This window comes from Odocoileus virginianus, chromosome 19 (assembly GCF_023699985.2).
Source record: "Odocoileus virginianus isolate 20LAN1187 ecotype Illinois chromosome 19, Ovbor_1.2, whole genome shotgun sequence".
Classification (NCBI taxonomy): Eukaryota; Metazoa; Chordata; class Mammalia; order Artiodactyla; family Cervidae; genus Odocoileus; species Odocoileus virginianus.
In genome coordinates this window covers 12487230-12513146 of record NC_069692.1, presented here as the reverse complement: position 1 = coordinate 12513146, position 25917 = coordinate 12487230, and the positions used below count along the sequence as shown (strand labels likewise).

The 25917-nt window shown below is 37.6% G+C and overlaps 1 protein-coding gene across 1 annotated transcript in view; it reads left to right on the top strand.

Annotated features, from left to right (window-relative positions):
- Window positions 1–25917, top strand: part of RNF217 (ring finger protein 217) — a 123623-nt gene that overhangs the window by 87741 nt on the left and 9965 nt on the right. The window contains exons 4-5 of the mRNA XM_020878873.2: window positions 18794–18995; window positions 24455–24526. Of these exons, the coding sequence (XP_020734532.2) occupies window positions 18794–18995; window positions 24455–24526 (274 nt within the window). The remainder of the gene's footprint in view (window positions 1–18793; window positions 18996–24454; window positions 24527–25917) is intronic.

The window sequence follows — 25917 nt, the reverse complement described above, 5'->3', positions numbered from 1 at the left end:
GGGGGTTACTGAACAACCCTGTCTGCAGTGTCGAGGTGATTCTGTGTGTGACTTTCCTAATGCAGGCCTGGGGGAAAAGAATACTTGCCGTTTCATTTTAGAAGAGTAATTATATAGCTAAAATGAAGATTTTATGTAGAAATAGTATATATTTTTATTCACATTGTATTTCAAAATTTAAGGAGTCTACATGTAAACTATGGGTCTTAAACTTCAAAATGCTTATTTCCCATTTAAAAATGGAAATTTTTAAAAAGTGGAAATTTTTATATAGGAAAAAACTCATATGAAAAGTAGATAAAGTAGTATTTCTAGTTTACATTAGCAAACTATAATCACTTCTCAGTTAGGTAGGTTCTGAATCCTTGTAAGCCTTTGTTTGTTCATTTCTCTCTGCCATTGCTTATCGTTTTAGGATTATATTAAACTGGCCATTTCCTTTTTTAGTAAATCTGGTGAGGGAGAAGCTAAAAGCTTCAGGTCTTTATGGATCCCACTTTTCAATTTTCTCTTGATAATCATGCAAATAACCAAGAGTTAGCAGGCATTTAAGCAGAGACCTAGATGTTGAAAGTCAACCGTGCAGCCAGCCAGGGAAAGGAATTTCTCCTGTAGAGAAATCAGCACATAAATCCAGCCAGAAAACTTTGGATTTGAGGCTTACCAGGTAGGGATCTGTTGAGGTTTTTGTCTTTCTAAAGCTCACTGCAGAAAATTATATGTGTATATGTATACTCCACCATGTGTGGTTTTCATTTCTTGCCAAATTTGTTTTTGAAAATCATGTCTAAACTGGGCCAAATTTTCTTTCAAGAATAATTTTGTCATTTCTTTCAGGAGAACTTAGCACCAAGGTAAAGGAAATTTGAATTATCAGAAAAATTTTAAAAATTAACCATGTGAACCCAACTTGAAGTAGTATAAGTATATTCTGAAGCTTATAGATGAAAAAATATACATATGCACAGATTGACTACACCTACGTCACATACTAGTTTATACGTATATTAATAGTAAAGCATTGCCTAAAATAACATATTGTGTTCTTAGCAACTGGAAGAAAATTTTGAAATAGTTTGAATGGCCTGGTCCTATTAAAAGTGATATCTATGTGTGTCTGAGTTAAAAAGCTTATTTTGTTTGTCTGTAGAAAGCAAATCCATCTACAGTTACCCCTTTGGTTTTAAGACTGTTTCAGATTGCTGTGTCAATTGCTCTGTACACTTATTTTTCACCCATTGAAGAACAATGGCAGAATGAGGCCTTTCCCCCTTCCTCCTGCCTTTTGAGTTTATTCAGAGCTACTGCTCCGTTTCAAACTAAATAAAGGCCAGTGGGAATTCAGGAACCTTGTTTAAGTCATTCTACTTGACACTTTGTTCATAATACTTTATATTTCTCTGAAAAGCTGTGAAACAATTGCCAGTTGGCCTGGCTGGCAGAATGTGTTCTCAATGAAGAATACTGCAACATTACATGTTAGGGATATTCTGAATGAGTTGAGGTAATACATAAAGACATATGTTTGTTACTGTAGTCCTTCAATCTAACATTAAATGGACTCTGATTTATTGAAAGAAAAAGCACCCAGCTGTAAGGAATTTACTGAATGCACTGACGGTTCCCCACAGTTTTAACAAATATAAACAGTTAAGAGAAAGCATACATGCTGGTTTTCTTTTGAAATAATAGCTAAAAAGTTGAGATTTTAAAAGGAATTATGTTTTGATTAAATGAAGGGAAAGGGGCCAAAGAACCATGGAATGAGTTTACATTCATTCCATGTGTAGCAGAGAACCCACTTTCTGGTGAGATTCAGGTTCCATGAAATTTGTGTCAGGTTACATCATATTTTATGACTTGTTTTGAATACAGATAGTTTTAGGGTTTTTTAAAGCATGTGACTTTAAAATTTTGTATTTTCTTAATTTTGATTTTGTTGTTGTTCTTGGGCCATAAAATTTTATTTTTGCCCATGAAACCTCTCTAAGAGTAGAAATCCACAGGGAGATATTAATCAGTGAATTAATACTTTTTTTTTATGGGCCAAAGCTTTATTTTCCTAAATAGTCTTTTAAGATTTATAAATGAAAAAGGAAGATGCTAGGAGCTTATGAAAAAAATTTTCATATAGTGCTTCCAGGTGAACAAAACAATTATCATATGAATTGATATGATATGAATATGTTTTTATTAATGATAATCAAATGTGTTTAAAATTTTGTTTGGGACCAAAAAAGTATATTTATGTACTCTGCATGGGTATATTAGATTGATCCATAATTTTAATAATTATTTTGATTTTTAAGTGATTTTTTTCATAAAGGTCATGTAACATATGATAGAAATTTGGAAAATAGAGAAAGAGAATTCACCACTCTAGCACACTCACTATTAACATATCAGTGTTTCTTTGCTCTTTCCCCTATTTAGGTAACTTTAAAAAAAAATCATAATATGGGGATAATTTGATATCCCTAGTTTTTTCCATTTAACATTTCAAACCATTCTTATGTTACTAAGTAGTTTTTATAACATGTATTAAGTGAAAGAAAGTGAAAGTGTTAGTTGCTCAGTCAGGTCCTACTCTTTGCAACTCATGGGCTGTAGACCGCCAGGCTCCTCTGTCCATGGAATTCTCCAGGCAAGAATACTGAAGTGAGTTCCCTTTCCCTTCTCCAAGGGATCTTCCCAACCCAGGGATTGAACCCAGGTCTTCTGCATTGCAGGCAGATTCTTTACCCTCTGAGCCACCAGGGAAGCCCAACATTTATGTAATATTTGCTTAAATATTTGCTTAAATATCCTCCACCTATTAGATACCAAAGCTGGTTTTGTTTGGGTTTGGGATTTTTAAAAAATATATCCCTATATTATAATTTGTTAAGGATATTCATCTGGAATATATATATTTCCATATTTTGTACCTTTTCTGAAGATAGAATCACTAGGTTAAAGGATATCAATATATTGAATATTTGGTACATATTGCCAATTTGTTTTCTAAAAAGATTGAAATAATTTATCACCAGAAAAGCTTGAAAAACTATTGCTGTGTTATCATTTCTTATTATTTAGCATTTCAAGTATTTTTAAATGCTTATTTAATACTTTAAAAATATTTTCTTCTTATATTTTGGATTGAGTATATTTTTTAAAATATGTACTTTAAAAGAGAGCTGGACACATTTTCAGTCCCTTTTACCCAATACTTTGGGGTAAGCCAGTTTAAAGCCAGCAGGAAGTTAAAGTAAAGAAACAGTAATATTAAAAATGCATATATAAAGTAAGTATTATCTCTTCAAAAATATTCCTTAAATATTGTAATATGTTAATATTATTTAAAATGAGTGATAAATTCATGCATGTCTATTATGCCATTATCTTTAATTTTTAAATGTTGGAAATAGTTCATGATTAAAAATAAATAAAACCTAACAAGGGAACAGAAGAACTCTAACATCAGATTTCTGGAGCTGCTTACACATCTGTATTTGCCCCTGCAATCTCTCAGGATGTGACTATTGCATTTTCATTTTCTTCCTCACATTAAAGTTAAACTTTTCTCAGAATACTTGGTTTACTAAAGCAAACTTTGGGTACTATTTCTCAAAATGGTTAGCTTTTTTTAAATTGGAAAATTTAACATCCCTGCTGCAACTTACCTTCTTGTTTAATGTCAGATAAGAGAAATATTTATATAAACATTTATATAATGTGGCACAAATACAGTCATAGCCAACAAGATGACAGGCAGCTGACCACTTGAATTTTTCTCTTTCATAAATAACCATGTATTTCTATTTAGGACATTTTACAAAGCATTGAATAGAGAGAATTAATTAGGAAGTTATACACTTCATAGGCTAATATATAAGTAATGTGATTTATGAATTAAGGGTAATTAAGTCATTTATTTCAGTTCAGTTCAGTCACTCAGTCGTGTCTGACTCTTTGTGACCCCATTGACTGCAGCACACCAGGCTTCCCTGTTCATCACCAACTCCCAGAGTTTACCCAAACTCATGTCCATTGAGTCGGTGATGCCATCCAACCATCTCATCCTCTGTCATCCCCTTCTCCTCCTGCCTTCAATCTTTCCCAGCGTCAGGGTCTTTTCAAATGAGTCAGCTCTTCACATCAGGTGGCCAAAGTATTGGAGTTTCAGCTTCAGCATCAGTTCTTCCAGTGAACACCCAGGACTGATCTCCTTCAGGATGGACTGGTTGGATCTCCTTGCAGTCCAAGGGACTCTCAAGAGTCTTCTCCAACACCACAGTTTAAAACCATCAATTCTTCGGCACTCAGCTTTCTTTATAGTCCAGCTCTCACACCCATACATGACCACTGGAAAAACCATAGCTTTGAGGAGATGGAACTTTGTTGGCAAAGTAATGTCTCTGCTTTTTAATATGCTGTCTAGGTTGGTCATAACTTTCCTTCCAAGGAGTAAGCATCTTTTAATTTCATGGCTGCAGTCACCATCTGCAGTGATTTGGGAGCTCCAAAATATAAAGTCTGACACTGTTTCCATTGTTTCCCCATCTATTTGCCATGAAGTGATGGGACCGGATGCCATGATCTTAGTTTTCTGAATGTTGAGCTTTAAGCCAAATTATTCACTCTCCTCTTTTACTTTCATCAAGAGGCTCTTTAGTTCTTCTTCACTTTCTGCCATAAGGGTGGTGTCATCTGCATATCTGAGGTTATTGATATTTCTCCTGACAATCTTGATTCCAGCTTGTGCTTCATCCAGCCTGGCATTTCACATGATGTACTCTGCATATAAGTTAAATAAGCAGGGTGACAATATACAGCCTTGACATACTCCTTTCCCGATTTGGAACCAGTCTGTTTCATGTCCAGTTCTAACTGTTGCTTCCTGACCTGCATACAGGTTTCTCAGGAGGCAGGTGAGGTGGTCTGGTATTCCTATCTCTTTAAGAATTTTCCATAGTTTATTGTGATCCATGCTGTCAAAGGCTTTGGCATAGTCAATAAAGCAGAAGTAGATGTTTTTCTGGAACTCTCTTGCTTTTTCGATGATCCAGCAGATATTGGCAATTTGATCTCTGGTTCCTCTGCCTTTGCTAAAAACAACTTGAACATCTGCAAGTTCACAGTTCACATATTGCTGAAGCCTGCCTTGGAGAATTTTGAGCATTACTTTGCTAGCGTGTGAGATGAGTGCAATTGTGCAGTAGTTTGAGCATTCTTTGGCATTGCCTTTCTTAGGGATTGGAATGAAAACTGACCTTTTCCAGTCCTGTGGCCACTGCTGAGTTTTCCAAACTTGCTGGCATATTGAATGCAGCACTTTCACAGCATTATGTTTTAGGATTTGAAATAGCTCAACTGGAATTCCATCACCTCCACTAGCTTTGTTCTTAGTGATGCTTACTAAGGCCCACTTGACTTCTCATTCCAGGATGTCTGCCTCTAGGTGAGTGATCACACCATCATGATTATCTGTGTCATGAAGATCCCTTTTGTACAGTTCTTCTGTGTATTCTTGCCACCTCTTCTTAATATCTTCTGCTTCTGTTAGGTCCATACCATTTCTGTCCTTTATTGAGCCCGTCTTTGCATGAAATGTTCCCTTGGTATCTCTAATTTTCCTGAAGAGATCTCTAGTCTTTCCCATTCTATTGTTTCCCTCTGTTTCTTTGCACTGATCACTGAGGAAGGCTTTCTTTTCTCTCCTTGCTCTTTGGAACTCTGCATTCAAATGGGTGTATCTTTCCTTTTCTCCTTTGCTTTTCGCTTCTCTTCTTTTCACAGCTATTTATAACTCCTTCTCAGACAGCCATTTTGCTTTATTGCATTTCTTTTTCTTGGGGATGGTCTTGCTCCCTGTCTCCTGTACAATGTCACGCACCTCCATCCATAGTTCATCAGGCTCCCTGTCTATCATATCCAGTCCCTTAAAGCTATTTCCCACTTTCATTGTATAATCATAAGGGATTTGATTTAGGTCATACCTGAATTGTCAGTGGTTTTCCCCACTTTCTTCAATTCAAGTCTGAATTTGGCAATAAGGAGTTCATGATCTGAGCCACAGTCAGTTCCTGGTCTTGTTTTTGCTGACTGTATAGAACTTCTTCATCTTTGACTGCAAAGAATATAATCAATCTGATTTCGGTGTTGGCCATCTGGTGATGTCCATGTGTAGAGTCTTGTCTTGTTTGTTATTTCAAGGTCAACATATTTCCTATTTGTAGGAGGCAGGACATGTCCTTTTTTTTTTTTTTTAAAGAAATGCCAAGATATGAACAGGGAGTGCTGAGTTCTAATATGACATCTTATTTTACCCATAAAATGCCTTTGTACAGTGCTCTGTCTTTCTTTGTGGTGTTAGCACAGTAATAATAATAGCAATACTATCTACATGTACTGCTATTAATTACATATTACTCTCCATTGCCGTTATACAGTTTTATTAGTTATCTCATCGAACCCTCAAATGTGATACTAAGATGCTAAGTTCCAGTGTGCCATCCAGATCTTAATTATTAAATGCTTTTTGATGAAGCGGAGATGTTTCACAGGAAGAGAAGGGGTCGGCAGGGGATGAGATGGTTGGATGGCATCATCGACTCAGTGAACATGAGTTTGAGCAAACTCCAGGAGATAGTGAAGGGCAGGGAAGCCTGACGTGCTGCAGTTCATGGGGTCTCAAGGAATTGAATGCGGCTTAGTGACTGAACAACAGCAACAGTAATAATAAAATAATAGGTCCAATAGTGTGTGAGTTATGTTTATTGTCTCATTTAAATCTCTAAGGAAAGTTGTGAGAAAGATACAGGGACAGTTTCAGAGAGGCTAAGTAACTGGGCCAAAAGGCAGGCAGAGAAAAGTGAATTATATTCATCCATAATTTATTATGAATTTGAAATTAAAGGAATTTACTTGTCAAGATATTTCCCTTCAAATATTTTATTCTCTCAAATCCTATAAAAGGCTGCTCTGGGAAAAAAATGTATTGATTCATGGAAATGATTAATTTCCTCCTGTTCATATCAAATTAGCACACATCTCTGTCTATGGGTTCTTATATCTGAGCTACAGCTGTGTAGCCTTTGGTTGCTAAGGAAAGAATTTAGAATATTAATGTTGGATTTTTTAGAGAATCCTGCAGATCTCTGGCACTTCACATGCCACTGCAAAAGTATGTTCAGGGGCTGGTGATTGCTTTTAGATTGTGCCTGTTATAGAGGATAAAACAGCTTTTCCTTGACCACTAATCACCCACTTTAACTCTCCAGATTGCTTAACATCACTAACTTTGATGCAGTAGTTATCACTGCTACTGTTTTCTTGAAGTGCCAAAATCTAGACATTAGTTGTGAGAAGAGCCTGATTGTTTGGTGGCAGATATTTTCTAGGATATAAACTGTTTTGCATCCATGACCCATTTTTTATGACTAATAACTTTGATGTTGATTAGCTGCCCGAGATTAAATGTATAATGTTAGTATATACAGTATTTCATTAAAAATCAATATATTGTCCTAATTTTAATATGTGATGGTTTAGTTGCTAAGTTGTGTCTGACTCTTGCGACCCCATGGACTGTAGCCCGCCAGACTCCTCTGTCCATGGGATTCTCCAGGCAAGAATACTGGAATGGGTTGCCATTTCCTTCTCCAGGGGATCTTCCTGACCGAGGAATCAAACCTGGGTCTCCTGAATTGCAGGCAGGTTCTTTTCCTGACTGAGCTATGAGGGAAGCCCCATTTTTTTAAAATATAGAATAACAAATAAATATATATAAACAAAATAATATAGAATAACAAATATATTCACCTGTTGTTATTCTTATAGAATAGTGGAATAGAATAACAATAGTGAATATTTCAACATGTAAATGTTCAGGTACCATAGCATTAAAAGACAAGAAGAAGCAATCAGATTTTTGAACCCATTTAAAATGGGTTCACAAATTTGGATTTAAGAAACCATGAAGGGAAGCTTAAATATTATCAATACCTATCCTTTTATTTGAAGACAAAATAGTATATTTATATGTGTATGTATGCTTATAAATGTATGCATATATACATATGAATACATGTGATTATATTGCTAGAAAATTCAGGATACATTAAAACCACACATACATCTTTGAAACATATATAAAATGGAGTTAGAGTCTAAATCAGTCAGTCTTTCTCAGTTTATGCTGTTGTTATATAGTAATTAGAATATTATCTATTAAAACCATACAAATAATATTTTGTGTTTATATGTAAGATGAAGTTAGGCTCCATGTTCATATATTTATAAACAGACTCTCTTATAGTCTAGTGTATTAGAAAATAATATGGATGGAACCTAATACTCTTCTGAGCAAGATGTCTGAAACATTAAAGAACAACCCAAATGCCAGCATCAGCCACATTTGTGACTACCAAACATCCCCTTACCAAAGAAATTCTGAAACATCTCCCAGGGGCTGAGAGTCCATGTGGAGAGCCTCTGATAGAGATGGGGGCTTCTGTGAGGATTTCTAGTGAGCTATGTAGACACGGAAGAATGAAGTAAAAATCTGCCCGTTTTCTGTGTGGGTACCAATGGGGCCAGTTTTTCTAAAGGATCTAAAGCTTTCTATGATGGTTCATTTCCTTTCCTTTTCATTTCATTTCAAGCTTTAAAAATTGCTTTTTATTTCTGCAGTAAGCTCAACTTAGATTCCAGACAGGGTACACGTTTTGCTGGTAGCAGCAGTCTGTAGGCAAATCAACAGTTTAGAGAGGTATGAGAAAAGATCTACATCCAAATGCATAAGCAGCGTCTTCACTTGCTTGCCTTAATGGACTTCTCCAGCATAGTTCCCTCTGCTCTCCCCAGGATGAACCTTCTCATATTTTCTCCATCTCCGTGAATGGCAACGCCAACCTTCTAGCTGCTCAAGTCAAGAATCTGACCGACCTCATTCTCTCACACCCCACATACCATCAGTCATAAACTTCTGTAGATTGTACCATCGAAATACATTCAGAATTTGACTGTATCTCAACACCCCCACTGTCACTAATCTGGTTCAGGACATCAACATCTTTTTCTCTCGAAGACTTTTGCCAGAACCTCCTGATGGTTTCTCACTCTTCACAGTGTTCTTAACCCAGCAGCCAGAAGGAGACTCTTTAGACATAAGGAGGATTACATACTCCTTGCTCAAAATCCTCCATGTCTGTCTCACACAGAGCAAACACTAGTCCTTACAGTGGCTATATGACACATCACACGCTGCTCATACTTCCACCCCGTTATCCCTCTGACCTCATTTTCCACTTCCTTCGCCCTCCTCCAGCCGCCCTGCCCTCCTTGCTATGCTTCAGAAGCACCAGGCGTGTTCCCTTCTCAGGGTCTCCATACCTCCTCTTCCTTTTGTCTGAAATATGCATTCCCCAGATAGCTGCACGCCCAGCTCTCTCCCTTCATGTCTTTGAACAAAATTCAGCTTCTCAGTAAGCACTTTCTCCTACCTTATGCCCTTTGTCGGCTTTGTTTTTTTTCTCTGTAGCACCATATTGCTATCACTATTCAAAACAGTGGATATATTTTGCACCGTGAGAGCAGGGGTTTTGGTCTGTTTTGATCCTTGAGATACCGTGAACATTTAAAAGCAGTGCTGGGCACTGCCCAGGACTAAATGGACAGCTGATGAATGAATGAATGCCATTTTACTTTACTCCTCATATGCACTTTTAGTGAGACTCCATCATTGTGCTCTGTACAACATGGTCATTTTTCTTATGAAACCCACATAAGGGAACACACAGAGGTTACACGGGAAGATGACAGAACACTGTTGCACTTCAGTAGGGCTTTGCATAGAGTTTTACAGATGAGTTCATGGTAAAGGGGATATCTCCATTCATCTTGGGGAGACCAGGGAGGGCTATGTTATTGAGAATTCCTGGGTGGATTTTGACATAATGAAAGGTATCCAGGGGTGAGAGTGTAACACCTAAAGCAGTGGACACAGAGTCAGGAAACGAGTGTTGTGTAGTGGAGCCACAAGCATTTGTGGTTCCTTTAGAGTAAGGTTCACAGAAGGAAGTGGTGAAAGGTGGGGTAACAGATACAAACAGAAGCCTGGGCCTTGCATACAATATTAAGAAATTTGGATTTCATCCTCCAGACTGAAAAGTTGTAAACAAGGGAATGGTGTGGTATCCAATTTATATCAATATTTTAGGTTGGTTGCTATTGATCACATGACATCTAGAAGGAAATGCTGGCTAAAGGCTGAAGGCTGGAGAAGAGGAGAGGGCTCAATAAATATCCTGGGGCTGAAACTGTCTGATCTTGATAGATAGCTGGAAGTGAGAAGAGGATAATAACTAGATATTTAGCTTGCATACCTAAATGGATGGTGATGATACCATAAAAAGTGAAAGTGTTAGCTGCTCAGTCATGTCTGACTCAGCGACCCCATAGACTGTAGGCTGCCAGGCTCCTCTGTCCATGGGATTTTCCAGGCAAGAATACTGAAGTGGGTTGCCATTCCCTTCTCCAGAGGATCTTCCTGACCGAGAGATTGAGCCTGGGTCTCCTGCATCGCAGGCAGATTCTTTACCATCTGGACCATGGTACCCAGATACCATAAACTGAGATAAAGTAATGGAGATAGAGTTACTTTTGTTGTTGTTGGGCTAGGGAACCTTGCAGTGATTATGAGTTTGGTTTTGCTTATTTGACTTTGAGATGGCTGTAAGGCATACAGGTGTATATGACCCCCAAATAATTGCTATATGACTCTGCAGCCTAGGAGCAAGGTCTGCAGTGGTAATTTAAAAATGAAATCCAGTGGAGGGAAGTGGAGGCCATTTGAGTATGTTAGAGACTACGCAAAAAGTGTGTGCAAAGTGGTGATTCATGGATGGAATTAAGGGATAAGTGAAGAAATAGGAACCTAAGAGAGATAGGAACATCTGGGAAAAAAAGGTGGCATTGAAGCAAGAGTATATCAAAGGTCAGAGAGAAGTAGTGACCAACTGATTAAATGACACTGAGAAATACAGTAATATAAGGATTAAAAATGTATTCATTGGATTTGGCAATTAGAGGGCATGGATAATACTCACTTTTTCTTTTAATAACTAATGCATATTGAGAACATTCTATGTGACAGGATCTGTGCAACTCCCTTTAATAACAAATGATGTATGTGATATGGACCCTTTCAGATCTTATTAACTGGGATAGTAGAGAGTTTGAGCAGAGAGATGCATATAACTAAGAGGTTTAGAGACTGAGAAATACTGTGACAGGTCTAGTATAGGTTGCTTCTCATTTTGTGGATGATGTTGTTCAGTCGCTCAATTGTGTCCAACTCTTTGCAACTCCATGGATTGCAGCATGCAATCTCTGTCCTTCACTATCTCCCGAAGTTTATTCAAATTCATGTCCATTGAGGCGGTGATGCTATCTAATCATCTCATTTCATGTATCATTTCATGGATACAGTGCCCTGAATATACTGTTCTGGGAATGGTCTCCCTACCTCTGAGTCTTCTTAACTGGTGAACTTAACTTGTTCTTCATTTCTCAAATCAACTGACACCTCCTTAGACAAGCCTCTTCTGACCCTTAGATCAGATCAAGCTTCTTTTGTTAAGTACTCTCTTCATGCCTTATCCTTATCCTTCATAGCATTTATCATAGCTTATGAGTAGCTGTTTATTTGTACAACTTACCACGTCTCTCAACTGGACCGTAAAGAAGGCAGAGTGCCAAAGAATCGATGCCTTCGAACGAATACTGGAGAAGACTCCTGAGAGTCCCTTGGACAGCACGGAGATCAAACCAGTCAATCCTAAAGGAAATCCACCCTGAATATTCATTGGAAGGATGGATGCTGAAGCTGAGACTCCAATATTTTGGTCACCTGATGCGAACAGCAGACTCATTGAAAAAGTCCCTGATGCTGGGAAACATTGAGGGCAGAAGAAGAGGGCTTCAGAGGATGAGATGGCTGGATGGCATCACTCATGCCATGAACATGAACTTGGGCAAACTTTAGGAGATAGTGAGGGACAGGAAGGCCTGGCGTGCTGCAGTCCATGGGGTCGAAAAGAGCTGGGCATGACTGGGTGACCGAACAACAACAGCAACCATGTCAATACGTTAGACTAAAAGCTCCTTAAGGGCGGGAGCCGTGTCGGCTTTTATCAGTGAGCAAATACATATTTATTGAATTAATGAATGAATAACTATTTCCTGGAGAAACACAGTGGATCTGGATGTTTCAGTAACATGGGATTGCAGTCAACTGGGGAAGAATTAAGAAGTGAGTAAGAAAAGCAGTGAGAATGGACTATTCTTTTAAGAAGCTTAGTTAAAATGGAAGGGTGAGGGTAATCATTGGCTAGAAGGTCATGTGGAATTAAAGGAAGGATTTATAGGATGGGGAGACTTGTGAACTATTAGCAGGCTAAGTGGTGCACAGCCACAGAAGGGAAGATGTAAAGATGAATGAGAAGGAGGGGAAAACAGACATCTGGAAATTTCTGAGGACATGAGGAATCAAGGGAAGTATGGTCAAGAAGAAGGAAGAAACTTAGGGGCTAATTTGTAGTACAGTTCTACTCTGAGGAATAAGAATTGGACAGTCTTCTCCCTCTTCTTCAAAGAATGTGTCATCATAAATCAATCATAAGACTGAATTATGTATGAAATTCCCTATAAGAAAGAAAACCAGTACATTCAGTTCAGTTCAGTCGCTCAGTCATGTCTGACGCTTTGCGACCCCATAAGCCACAGCACGCCAGGCCTCCCTGTCCATCACCAACTCCTGGAGTTTACTCAAACCCATGTCCATTGAGTTGGTGATGCCATCCTACCATCTCATCCTCTGAGTCCGCTTCTCCTCCTGCTGTCAATCTTTCCCAGCATCAGGGTCTTTTCCAGTGAGTCAGCTCTTTGCATCAGGTGGCCAAAGTAGATTACATTAGAGGACAATTGAAGTTAGAGTATGGCTTTAAAAACTAACATAGCAGGAGACACCAAATGATTTTGAAATCAACATCTTATTTATTTTTTACAGAACAGTTTACCAAAATAGAGGCAACCACAGTTGACACTACAGGATTCATGCTGCTTATCTATCCTTTCCCTGTCTTTCTATTCCAGTTTTTGATAGTTACTATTTTAGTTCTTTTGATTATCTTTCACCTTTAAATATTGTATAGAAACTTCTGTCCAGTGTCTGACAGTTTTAGCCATATATGAGGGTCTAGTCCTCCTACAATTTTTGCCACTTCTCTGTTTCCCATTTTCTGTAAGCTGTAACTTTGCTTTTATATTGTCAAATTTAATAACCTCCACGTTCTATTCTAATGTTTACTACTTTTTTCCTAAAGAATGATTCTAATATTTGAAAACCAGTTGAGTATTTATGTATCAAGAACATATAATTATGGAACAAGGATTACATTTCCCTGTCTGTGGAATCACAACTTCTAGGAAACATGCCCCTTGCATCTTTGTGAACTCTGTTACTCGATTATGCTGTAGTTTGTTATGCCTCATATTTGAACCTTACATGCCCTTTATTTTGTTTTGTTTTTCCTGAAAGTCCTTATTGTTTTTCTTCCTTCCTTGTTGGGAGGAGAAATACCCACTTTATTTATCATGTTATTTAATATTTAGTTCCTCATAAATTTTATTGCTTGTTGTATATTCCATTGTTATTTTTTGAAGACAGTCTTGAAACCGGCTGACTTCCTGTTCTAAATTGGACTGATTGCTTTGGAACCCATTCGCTGAGATTTCTTACACCTTCTTTGTATGTGGTAACATTGTCCTTGACTTGCACATTCACTTAATGAAGTGCTTCCTAAAGTCATGGCCTCAGAAAAGGCACAGAGGAGTCTTAGCATCTCTAGAATTGTTTCATTTTTGCCCTTATTATTGTTTATTTCACAATTGGGCAAGTAATTCTAGGTACATGTTTTTAATCGGGTCTTTGAAGGCTTTGCATATATGTTTGCTTTTTTAAAATCCCGGTGTTGGGGAGACCTTGGTGGCTCAGTGTTAGAGAATCTGCCTGCCAACTCAGGAGAGACGTGGGTTCCATCCCTGATGCAGGAAGATCCCACGTGGCAGCTAAGCCCGTGCGCCCCACTATTGAGCCTGCGCTCTGGAGCCCGGGAGCTGCAGGGCCGAGCCCACGTGCTGCCCACGTGCTGCCGCGCCGGAAGCAGGTGCCCTGGAGCCCATCCCCTTCTGCACAAGGGAAGCCGCTGCAGTGGGGAGCCCGCACACTGCCCCTGGAGCGCAGCCCCCGCGCCCCACAGCTGAAGAAAACCCGCCCAGCAGTGAAGACCCAGCACGGCCAAAAATAAAATTATTAAAAAAAAAAAAAAAATCCCTGTGTTGGGGAGAATTAGTATAGTGAGACAAGCAGGAACTAAGAGTTAGTCATCGGATCTTCAAAACCTTCTCTCATCATTATTGTTTCTAATTCATCCCTCCCCATATCAAAGCCACTGAGGCAAATGCGTACATTAAAATCAGTTTATACATAGACTAAATCTTACTGGGAACAGTAATAGATAACAGTTAATTTAGTTATCATTTCTCACTTAAAGGATAAAATAAATCTTCAATTCTTGGTGAAAGTGGAGATAAATACTTGTGGGCAGATGTGTACTGATTTAGTTATAAAATGGGTTGGACATTTAGCAGTACATTTATTGTTATTTTTCCACCTTAAAATTAAGTAGAATCTGTATGAAAATAAACAGCTGAATTCTAGTTCAATAGAACTAGAATTTAAGATAGTTTGTGGGCATTTTATTAAACTAAATGTAAACAGCTTGAAGAGGGGGGTACATACATTGATTAATGTATTATTGCAGGTGTTTATATGTCACAGGCTCAGAGGTGGTCCATGTTGTCTTTTCAATCTACTGCTACTATGTGGATTTAGTATCAAACTCATATTAAAGAAATATCTGGCATATCCTGAACATTTTATCTTATGACTTGTTAATATAGAGATATATAAGCAACATGTAGTGTTTAAATATTCAGCTCCTTATGTACCTGCCATCTTTATTTGGTATAGATGGAGAGAAGAAACCCTGTCTGTGATAACAAATCAAATGATGTTTGTGGCTTATGGGTAGTCAGTTTAATCTAGTGGATTAGAAATATCTCATCTGTCTTACTCTGTCTCCATCTCTTAATTAAATACAGAATTTTGATGCTGAATTACACTTGGGCAATTAGTTTATATTTTAGCAGAGATAAACTGATGAATGTTTTGAAGCTATAATAAAAATATTTGTAAAGCTTCACTGAGAAATAAAATGGACTTTACATAAATGTAATTTACACCTACTTTTAAAAGCTTTGATGTTTTGAAAAGAATGGCCACCTGATGCAAAGAGGTGACTCATTTGAAAAGACCCTGATGCTGGGAAAGATTGAGGGCAGGAGGAGAAGGAGACGACAGAGGATGAGATGGTTGGATGGCATCACCGACTCGATGGGCATGGGTTTGGGTAAACTCCGGGAGTTGGTGATGGACAGGGAGGCTTGGCGTGCTGCGGTGCATGGGGTCGCAAAGAATTGGACACGACTGAGCAACTGAACTGAACTGAACTGAACTGACCTTTAAAAATATATTCAGGGAACTCATTTAGCACATGAAATTTATCATCCTCTGGGTGTTAGAAGTTCAAAATTATAACTTGCATATTAGCAAATGTGAAAAGTCATGTCTCTTGTTACAAGTTAACTTGCATTATGTCAGTTCATTTCTCTTTTAGCCTAAAGTTATAAAATATTCATATATAATCAAGATATATTTGCAGTAGTATTAAAGGATTCACTATGTACCTGACAGAAGTTCTGAAACCATTTTTCATGTTTAAGCCATTGATGTTATGAATGTAAAACATTCAGATTACTCTATAGAACCATATTACCCTGTAACATATAGGGTTCCTATGGAGTATTATCAGAGCTTAGAATTTTATCACTTCCTGTGTAGACATATTATTGGACTAACAATACTTTTACCTGCTATGTTTTGAGTGTTGTTTTTGAAATAAGGAAAGACTTAAAATAGGCTAGAAATTACAGTCTTTTGGTATTTAAGTGAATAATGAGTATACCACATAAAGATTTTAGAACACAATGAAAAGTATTACAAACAGATGTAAAACAACAGTGAAAATTAAATATGAAATTTTGAGGTAAATGAACTGTCAGTGACAAGTTTAACTTATTAGAACAAGTTTCCTGTCAGAAAAAGTTTGAATATTATTTTAAAGGAAGAATGTGGGTTAGTCCAGAGAACAACTAAACCAAGCAGAAACACTCAAACAGCCTCGTGTAGGAGGCCGACATGATGACACTGTCAACAAAGGATATGATTGACCCTCTGGTTTTATCTTTAAGTTTATGATAAGAGGGTGCTTCCCTTCCTGGGCTTCCTTGGTGGCTCAGAGGGTTAGAGCATCATGCAATGTGGGAGACCTGGGTTCAATCCCTGGGTTGTAAAGAATGCCCTGGAAAAGGCATGGCAACCCACTCTAACATTCTTGCCTGGAGAAGTCCATGGACGGAGGAGCCTGGCGGGCTACAGTCCATGGGGTCACAAAGAGTCGGACACAACTGAGCAACTAACACTTTCACTTTCATGTTAACGTAATAATGAAATAGACAGAAATCAAAATCCTTTCTCCATTCATTCAAGCAGAGTACTTTTCTGAGCTCTGGTTATGAATAAACATGCCAGTCTTATGGTTGGTCATGAGGGTACAGATGCTATGTATGTACAAAGTTTGGTATGTAATAGACTCTAAGCAAATATTAGTCCTTCTCCCTTTTTAGGTCACATACAACACTATGATATGTAACTAGGAAATCTGTTAAGATTTATTATCTCCATATCAAGATCAAATACAATATACGGTCCAAAGGGGGGATATGAAGAAGTAACCTTTATTTTGGATGCTTGGCAGTTGTCTCTGAACATGTTTTCTCCTAATGCTCAGGTGGTTTAAAGGATGAGAAATAATTCAAGGGTTAAGTAGGGCCTTGGCCTACATCGTTCCTGAATGCCATCTGCTCTGCTAAGTGGATGCAGTCACAGCAGTTGTTCGTCAGGATTATTCATAGAAACAGACACTCCGGGGCCACCAGGGGAGAAGTTACCAGGAAGCTGCAGAGCTTGAGCTGCAGAGAGCCTCGTCTGCATGGGCCCCTTTGTAGGCATCCAGTCTGTAATTTGCACGCTTCTCCTTTAAGTGGGTGTGTGCTCAGTCATCTACAACTCTTGGCAACTTCATGGACTGTAGCCCACCAGCCTCCTCTGTCCATGGCATTTTCCAGCCGAGGATACTGGAGTGGGTTGCCATTTTCTTCTCCTAGAGATCCTCCTGACCCTGGGATCAAACCTGCGCCTCCTGCATTGACAGGCGAACTCTTTACCAGTGCACCTGCTGAGCCCCTCTAATTAGATAACCTTCAGGCTCCACAAAACCTGGGTCCACTCTCAAGGGACTGTCAGGTAAAAGGGGAAAAAAATCAATACAATTGAAAAAGATGATGTGGCCAATAGCAGGAAAAGCAAGTTTGGCTTCTATTGACCAAATAATGATCGGTAGTTACCTTTGACCACTGATGCCCATATGCCCTTGACCATAGCTAGTCCTTGCCTGTCCAGGAAGGTACTGTCTAGTCTAGCATCAGTCTAAGAATCATCCATATGAAGAAGTGATAAAGGAGATCAGCTGGCAATCAGGGAATGTCAGTTACACTGCCCAGGTATTTGGTTCCTCACAGTTTCAGGTGAGTGAAGGGGGAGGGATAAATGGAACCGATATTGTACTGATCTGACTCAGTATGTGCCCCGACATGGGTTAGTCCCTGTATGGATATTATCACATTTTTATATTCTCATGTAAGTAATATCATCTAAATTGTAGCCTGGGAGATAAGAAGTAACCTCAGTATTTACCTGTAACTTGACAGCAACAACTTCTGTATTTTCCTGTTGACTTGTCAGCGACAACAGTTGTGCAGGTAGCATTGTATACACAGTCCTGTACAGGCATTTGCAACTAAAATTACAGCTGGGAACTAAAATGGTATTGCAGATACACTTATACCTACTGGGGCTTTCGTGGTGGCTCAGCTGGTAAAGAATCTGCCTGACTGGGTTCAGTCCCTGGGTTGGGAAGATCTCCTGGAGAAGGGAAAGTCTACCCACTCCAGTATTCTGACCTGGAAAATTCCATGGACTCTATAGTCCATGGGGTTGCAAAGAGTCAGACATACCTGAGCGACTTTCACTTTCACTTTACACCTATTGTCATTCCCTTACACAAAGAGAAGTTTCTGTCCCTTAAAAAATTTTATGTAATCCTCTCTTTTAAAGAATCATCTTTGTCTCTTCTTATTTTGCAGGCCACCTCATTTTTGCTTATCATAGCATCAACAAAATATACTTTCACAGCATTTTACGTTGCTTCCTAATCATTGAGTGAGATGTTATGTTTAGTAAGATAAGTGAATTTTCTTTGGGATGTGTTTGTCTATATTAGTCAAAATAAGCGAACAGCTTCAGCATCTGAAATGTTGTTGAGTCTTACACATCTAAAGGGTTTGATACAAAGATGGCCTTAAAGAATGTGATTATAAGCAAACTCACAGCTTCAGGAATGCTATCTAAGGCTTTTATTTTGGTGAAATTTGTATCTTTTGTTCCATAGATACTTTATTAAAAATTTAATAACCTTGTTCTTCTTTCCCTCTTTCTCTATTACAGATCCACATCCAGAGAACTGAAGGGTGTGACCATATGACCTGTTCACAGTGTAACACTAATTTTTGTTATCGATGTGGGGAGAGATACCGCCAGCTCCGTTTCTTTGGAGACCACACCTCAAACCTCAGTATATTTGGATGCAAATATCGCTACCTCCCAGAGAGACCTCACCTAAGGAGATTAGTGCGAGGGTCAGTCTGTGGTGAGTGTCCAACATTATTTATAGGAATCTTCCTCAGGAAGTATGCAGTGATGATGATAGAGCTTAGAAATGTAATCCAGCAGCTATGATAAATCTCAGCACCTGCCATGTATTCTAGTAGAACCTTTAGCTGAAAATATGAGAAAGACATTTTCTCTTCTTTTGTGTTTAAAATAAAAAAAACCTGAAGTTTGTTAGCAGGACACTCCCTATATGAGCAAGTGGATTTTGTTCGAAAAACGAGTAATTGAATATACCACAGAAATGTGAAGTCATTAGTCTTCTGAAACCCTATTGTAAGTGATTTGGTAAAAGGGGACACTGTCACATTTATTTTTGTAGTGATGATACCTAGCAGTGGGTCTTAACACATAACCTCTGTTTATTCACAGAAGACATAACTTTACAATTTTTTAAATCCCTGTGTTTCAGAGTCTTGTGATAGAGTTCCACTGTACCTATATAGTTGATAAGTCATATATATTTTCTATTAGTATGTATTTTCTATTGTATTAGAAGTTAATATCAATATTAATAACTAACAGTTAATGAAATGAGCATCAAATGCCTTCATTGCATACAAACCCAAGTTTAAATATCCATGGTTTTGATCCCTGGATCGGGAAGATCCCCTGGAGAAGGAAATGGCAACCCACTCCAGTATTCTTGCCTGGAGAATCCCATGGACAGAGGAATCTGGTGGGTTACAGTCCATGGGGTCACAAAGAGAGAGTCGGACATGACTGAAGTAGCTTAGCATGCATGCATGAAATGCTTTTATGGATTGACTTTTTACTGCTTTCTTCATCCTCAACAACACATGGTCTCATATACAAATATGCAAACATAAACACAGATTCCTGTGTGCAGTGTTCTTCTGGCCTAATAGTTCTTCTAATGGCTCCCTCCTCCTTTGGAATATACCTACCATGAGATTTCCTTTTTTTTCATAACCCAGAACTCCATTATTTCTTCCTCTGGTAGTCTTTCTCCCGTATGCAATACTTTTAAACATCATCCACATTTCTCCCTTTCTACTTACCTCATGAAACTCTCTTATATCTCTCTTCAACCCTCCATCACTTCATTAGGGTTGTAAAACCACTCGCCTTGCTAGAATCATGGCAGGCTACTCAGAACAGTTGGTGGTAATGATATGCTTCTGACAGCTAAACAATAGAACATATTATTTTAAACTTAATTTTATCATGTGGAAACCAGTACCATCATTTTCTAAAATCTTATATGATCTCTGTAAAGCACTCTTCCTGAGCTTTATTTAGTTAAACGCAATGTTCCATAGCCAATAGCATTGAATATAGACAAGATTGGTTTTAATGATTTTTAATGCTTTTTGGTTTATTTGCATATAATAGTGTATGTTACAATTATATAACCAATATGTGCTTACTAGTTTAGTAGGCTTTGGAGAGATAACTAGGGAATATAACCACTATTTATAACAATACTACCATGAGAAAGCTAATTGCAAATTAAGTTTTTGAGCTATAACCTATTTGTAAGTCTATATAAATAGAGAACAACCTGAAAACCAGCGCCTGTATCTTTTCCTGCATTGCTGGTTCTTTTCTTTCCTACTTCAGTGCCTTTTTGTTGCAGGATGTTTCCTTCCATTTTTATTTTTAATAATCTTTGATTAGACTGTGCTTTTTTTTTTTCATTTTTCTGTTTAGTCATTCTTAAATAAAGCTATTTCCCACCCTATTTGTCCAATGATATTTGGACACCTTTTTAGGTCCTCTCACTATTTGCCTTGCTGCCTCAGAATCCTCTTCCCAGATCATAAAATACAGTCAAGTTATTTAACAGCCTGTAGGATGGACAGGCCATAAAAACATTGTCAGCAGGGAAATATTTTCTTTGTACTGTCTTCATTTTAAAATTTTACAGATTTCTGTAAATGGTTTCCTTTTGGGGCCCATTTTCGTGTGTGTGTGTGTATGTGTATACTCATGTATGTCAGGATGTGCCTGACAAAGCAGGGAGCAGCTGGCTTTATAAGTCCTTCCTCCTACACATATTTTTCCACCTTCAGGACAGCTGTCAGACCATCTCAAGTATGGCAGGAAAATGTGGACTTTTCTCCTATGGACAAACAGTGAAGAATACAGTAATCCATGTCACCCATTACATTTTACAAAATGGAATAAAATGATTTTATAAGCAGTGTTTTTAAATAAAAGAGCAGTTCAGTTTCAAGCATCTCATCCCTACAAAAGGCAGCACAAGGAGTTACCGTGTCAGTCGCAAGCTTGCTTCCTCCCTGCCATGGATGAGTAGGTGGATGGCAGCACAGCCCTCCTCACCTCTGTCTTCCGCTGACCTACAGTTTGGGAAGCCTGCAGATGTCCTGGATAGAGACAGGGAAAGGGCCTGCCCTCCTCTCACACCTGGAGGGCGAGAAACAAGGTCTTCATTTCATGTCACCATCTGCCCAGCCTCAGAGCAGAGGTGCTGCCTCTGGAGAATACGGCAGAGCAGCGATGGGAGGATAGTCAGCGGCCTCTGACATGGAAGTGTCTCCCTAGTCGGGAGTAGGCAGATTTTTCAGTGAATGGCTTCCTGGGTGGCTCAGGCATAAAGAATCTGCCCACAATACGGGGGACCTAGGTTCAGTCCCTGGGTCGGGAAGATCCCCTGGAGAAGGGCATGGCAACCCGCTCCAGTATCCTTGCCTGGAGAATCCCATGGACAGAGGAGCCTGGTGGGCTACAGTCCACGGGGTCGCACAGAGTCAGACAAGACTGAGTGACTAACACTTTCACTTTCACATTTTCAGGGAGGAGGCAGATTTTTCAGTGAATTTTTCACTTTTCATCTTTTTTTTTCTCTATTTTCTTTTCCATTTATTTTTATTAGTTGGAGGCTAATTACTTTACAACATTGCAGTAGTTTTTGTCATACATTGAAATGAATTAGCCATGGATTTACATGTATTCCCCATCCCGGTCCCCCCTCCCACCTCCCTCTCCACCCGATCCCTCTGGGACCCCAAGACACATATTAATCAAATTAACAAAGATCAAACACAAAGAACAAATATTAAAAGCAGCAAGGGAGAAACAACAAATAACACACAAAGGGATTCCCCTAAGGATAACAGCTGATCTATCAATAGAGAACAGCATCGAAACATGGATATTATCTAGGGTGAAACAGATCACCAGCCCAGGTTGGGTGCATGAGACTTTTCATCTTTTAAGAGTGAAAAGATTTTTCACTTTTATTGGGAATAAAAGTGACATAAAAATGCTTAGTTCCCATATTATTCTGTACAAATATTCAAAGTATTAAAGCATACGTTGGTGAAGAAATACAGGTGTTTAATTGATTTCTTGTTGACAAGTAGCTTATATACAAAAGTAGCTTATGCAAAAGAAATGGAAGCCCCCAAAAAATAAATATCAATTTTTTTTTTAAAAAAGAAAAGAAGTCTGGAACCAGAATTGAAGAAATAAAGATAGCTAATAAACATGTTTTAAAAGATTCAGCATTATTAGTAGTCAGAAAAATGTAAATTAAAATAAAATGAGGTTTCTTTGGGTTATTGATTAGCAAATATTTTGTCACGTTAATACTCTGCATTGAATTTCCATACTCTATTGAATGAATTGGAAATTTTGTGCAGTTCTTTTACAAATAAATTTGATGGTAACGTGATAGACATTTTAAAATATGATAAATCTAGGCTGACAATGGTGTACTTGCAAGTATAATTTAAAAATTAAATAGCAGAAAAGGGAACAAAAAATAAGTACTAAAATATTTAAATAAGATAGGATATATGTATATGATAGAATGTTGTTTCCGCTATTGAGAATAGTATTTTAAAAGAATTATTGTTGATGTAGGAATAACAGAATCTGAGCTTAACTGTCCTCAAGACAGTTTTAAAAGTAGACTTAAACATGTATCAAATATTGATTGCATGATTGTAATAAGTTTATTGCTTCCCAGAGAAAAAGAGAGCACGTATCTGGTTCTTTGAGTTCTGTGATGTTTGAAAGTAATAGTGCTGTTACTTTGCAGTCATGTTTTATGAAAATATATCATTCTTATGAAAATTGATAATTACTTAGAAATATGAATGAGCACATTGAGCTACATGTACAGGAGAAAACAGATTCACTTAAAATATGCAAATCAATATATTCTAAACTCAAACATACCTTTATGAGTGTACAAAATATAATTGTTCAGTGGGATTTAGCATTGCTTGATAAATTATATCATAGGTGAAAAATGTAAGTAAACCTCATGGTTAGACATTTTGTCAACTGAATGGCAATTTTTTCAAAATTAGATATTAAAAAATATATTTCCTAAAAAAATTATTTTCTGTCTATATGTTTTCTGTGGTTCCAGAGACCCTTTCTTAAGAATAAAAAATGTTAATATTTTTCTGACAAATTTCCAACAAACAGCAACATTATGTTTCTGTTTTCTAATGTAGTTGGTTATTCCAAATTACCATCCTTATTTATAGAATGTCTCTGCTGCTTGATTCTTCAGTAGCAACATGATTCTACTGCAAAGTCCCTCCATCCCTTCCTCTTCTCTTGTTGTGTTTGGGTTCTGTGGCTGTTGCTACATGCTTTGAGATCAAGACTACCATGTAATGATAAAGATGACAATGTAAAAATGTTAACTATTAGCCCCTATTTTTGTGCTAGTGCCTTGTAACACCAGTAGGATTCCAGTTGTGAACTGTATGCTATAACTAGAGTTTATTGTAATCACTGCTCAGTTATTCATTCAGAGGAAAAAATGCTGGTTGATGCCACTGGCATCCTTACCAGTGTTTAGCCTTCTTATAGGTGCTTCCTTTTTTAGTTTGCTAAAATGATTTATTTGAATACCCTTCAGTATATTGTGTGTCTACTGGTAATTTTCTCTAACAACAGTATTGAAACATCGCATTTGTCATTCAGTATATTAGATGTTCATATTGTTAGTTTTCTTTGGACCCAGGAAATAAATAAATCGTGTTTTCAGATGGGGGCTTGGGCAGAACCCTTTGTAGCACCTGCTAGCTCTCCATTTTGTGAGCTAATTAGATTTTCTTTGGCCAGCTCAGGATGTGTCACTCCCTTTTTAGTCTTTCAGAATATTAAAAAAAAAAAAATTAAAATGGAAGAGATCTAAAGGAAAAGCACAAAGCTGAATGGTTCTGGTGGAATAAAGTGAGTCAGTAGCTTTAGAATTTTCTTGGTTGTATAAGGTAAGTAATTTATGAGATGGATGACTCATGTGCCCAGGATTTGAGTGAAGTTACTAAATTTACATATTTGTTTTACACCTGATATATTTCCAGAGAAATATTGCCTTAATTATAATGACTCCTTAAAAATACACACTGTGACATTTAAAAGCGTTGCTGAATTTGTATCTTGGTTTTAGTTTAAGACTCTCTAAGTGGTTTGCCTTTTGTCTTCCAGCTGGAAAATTGTTCGTTGCACCTCTTATTCTGGTCTTGGGATTAGCACTAGGGGCCATAGCAGTTGTCATCGGTAAGAAACACTTAACGTATTTGAGATAAGAATTCTCTGGGTGCCATAGAGAGAACACGAATGTAAATGTAATAGTGAGTCAGTTATTAAGTAGGGGAGATAACCTGTCCCATGCTAGCTCTAGATAAGCCATCAGCACATGATTTATAGATTCAGAGGAGTGTGTTTCATATAGGATGTATTTGTGTGGCACTTTTTCAGTCCATGAATACTCTCATTCATATTTCTTATAAAGCATTATTAACCCTCTTTTAATACAAAAGTTGGGGTAACTAGTATTTTACCAAAAGATTCCAGTGGACAAGAACCCAGAGTTTCCAATTCTGAGTTCAGTTTAGAGCATCAAAGGAAAGAGGCTCTGATACAGTTTGGTTAGTTCTAATAAAAGGATTCCCTGGGTCAAAAAGATACGTTTGATGTGTGTAGGAACACATGCCCAACATAAAACTGAGCACTGACGAATAGAAGATGTATCATTGATAAATATAGTTTCATTCATACAGGTATATTAAAATATACATTTCAAGCAGTGATTCTGAGACTGTGGAGTGCTTTATAAGAACCATGAAGGCTAGTTAAAACACAAGTTAACAGATCCTTGCCCTAGGTTCTGCTTCACTATAGAGACGGGACCCATGGATTTCTAGTTCTAAAAGGTTAGGTGACGCTTGTTGTTGATGGTCCACGGACCACACTTTGAGAACCATTGCTTTAGAGAATTTAAAAGAAAACATGATAGCTAAAAGCTGCTTGGATAATTGTTCCATGTAGTAGATAGGATTTCTCTTTTTTTCCTACATAAATTGATTTTATATGTAAAGTTCTGTTTAGCAAGTAGTTCGTATGTGCAGGATAGATAGAATTATAAAGTAACTGACATTTATAAGTTCTTACAATGAGTGAGGCTTTATGAAGTAGATGCCATTTCTGCATTTTACAGTTGAGGAAATTAAAGCTAGTCGCTAGGACCTCACAAATGGTAGAACTGGGAATCAAAGCTGACATTTGCTCCACCCCGCATCTTCTTGAGTAACATGTTATATGGCCTGAAACCAAAGCAAGAATATCAGTGTGAAAGATATGATCAGAGTTAATAAAGAAGACTTAAACTTATTTTGGTATTTTGATTAAAAAAAATTTATATCAAAACTGGTGTCACAGACTCTGTTAAAAGGTGAGGAGAGAGTTTAAAAAACAAACAAAAAGAATAAAGAAGAGAATCTGGAAAAACTAAGTACGTTTCATAGCATAGATATCTTCCCTCTTTTCATGTATTGCTAAATAATGATTATTAATAAATAGCTTGCAAAATGAACATTTGAAAATAGAAACATTATAAATCTATAATACTAAAAGCCTGTCCTTTTAATTAACTTTAATCTTTTTTTTTT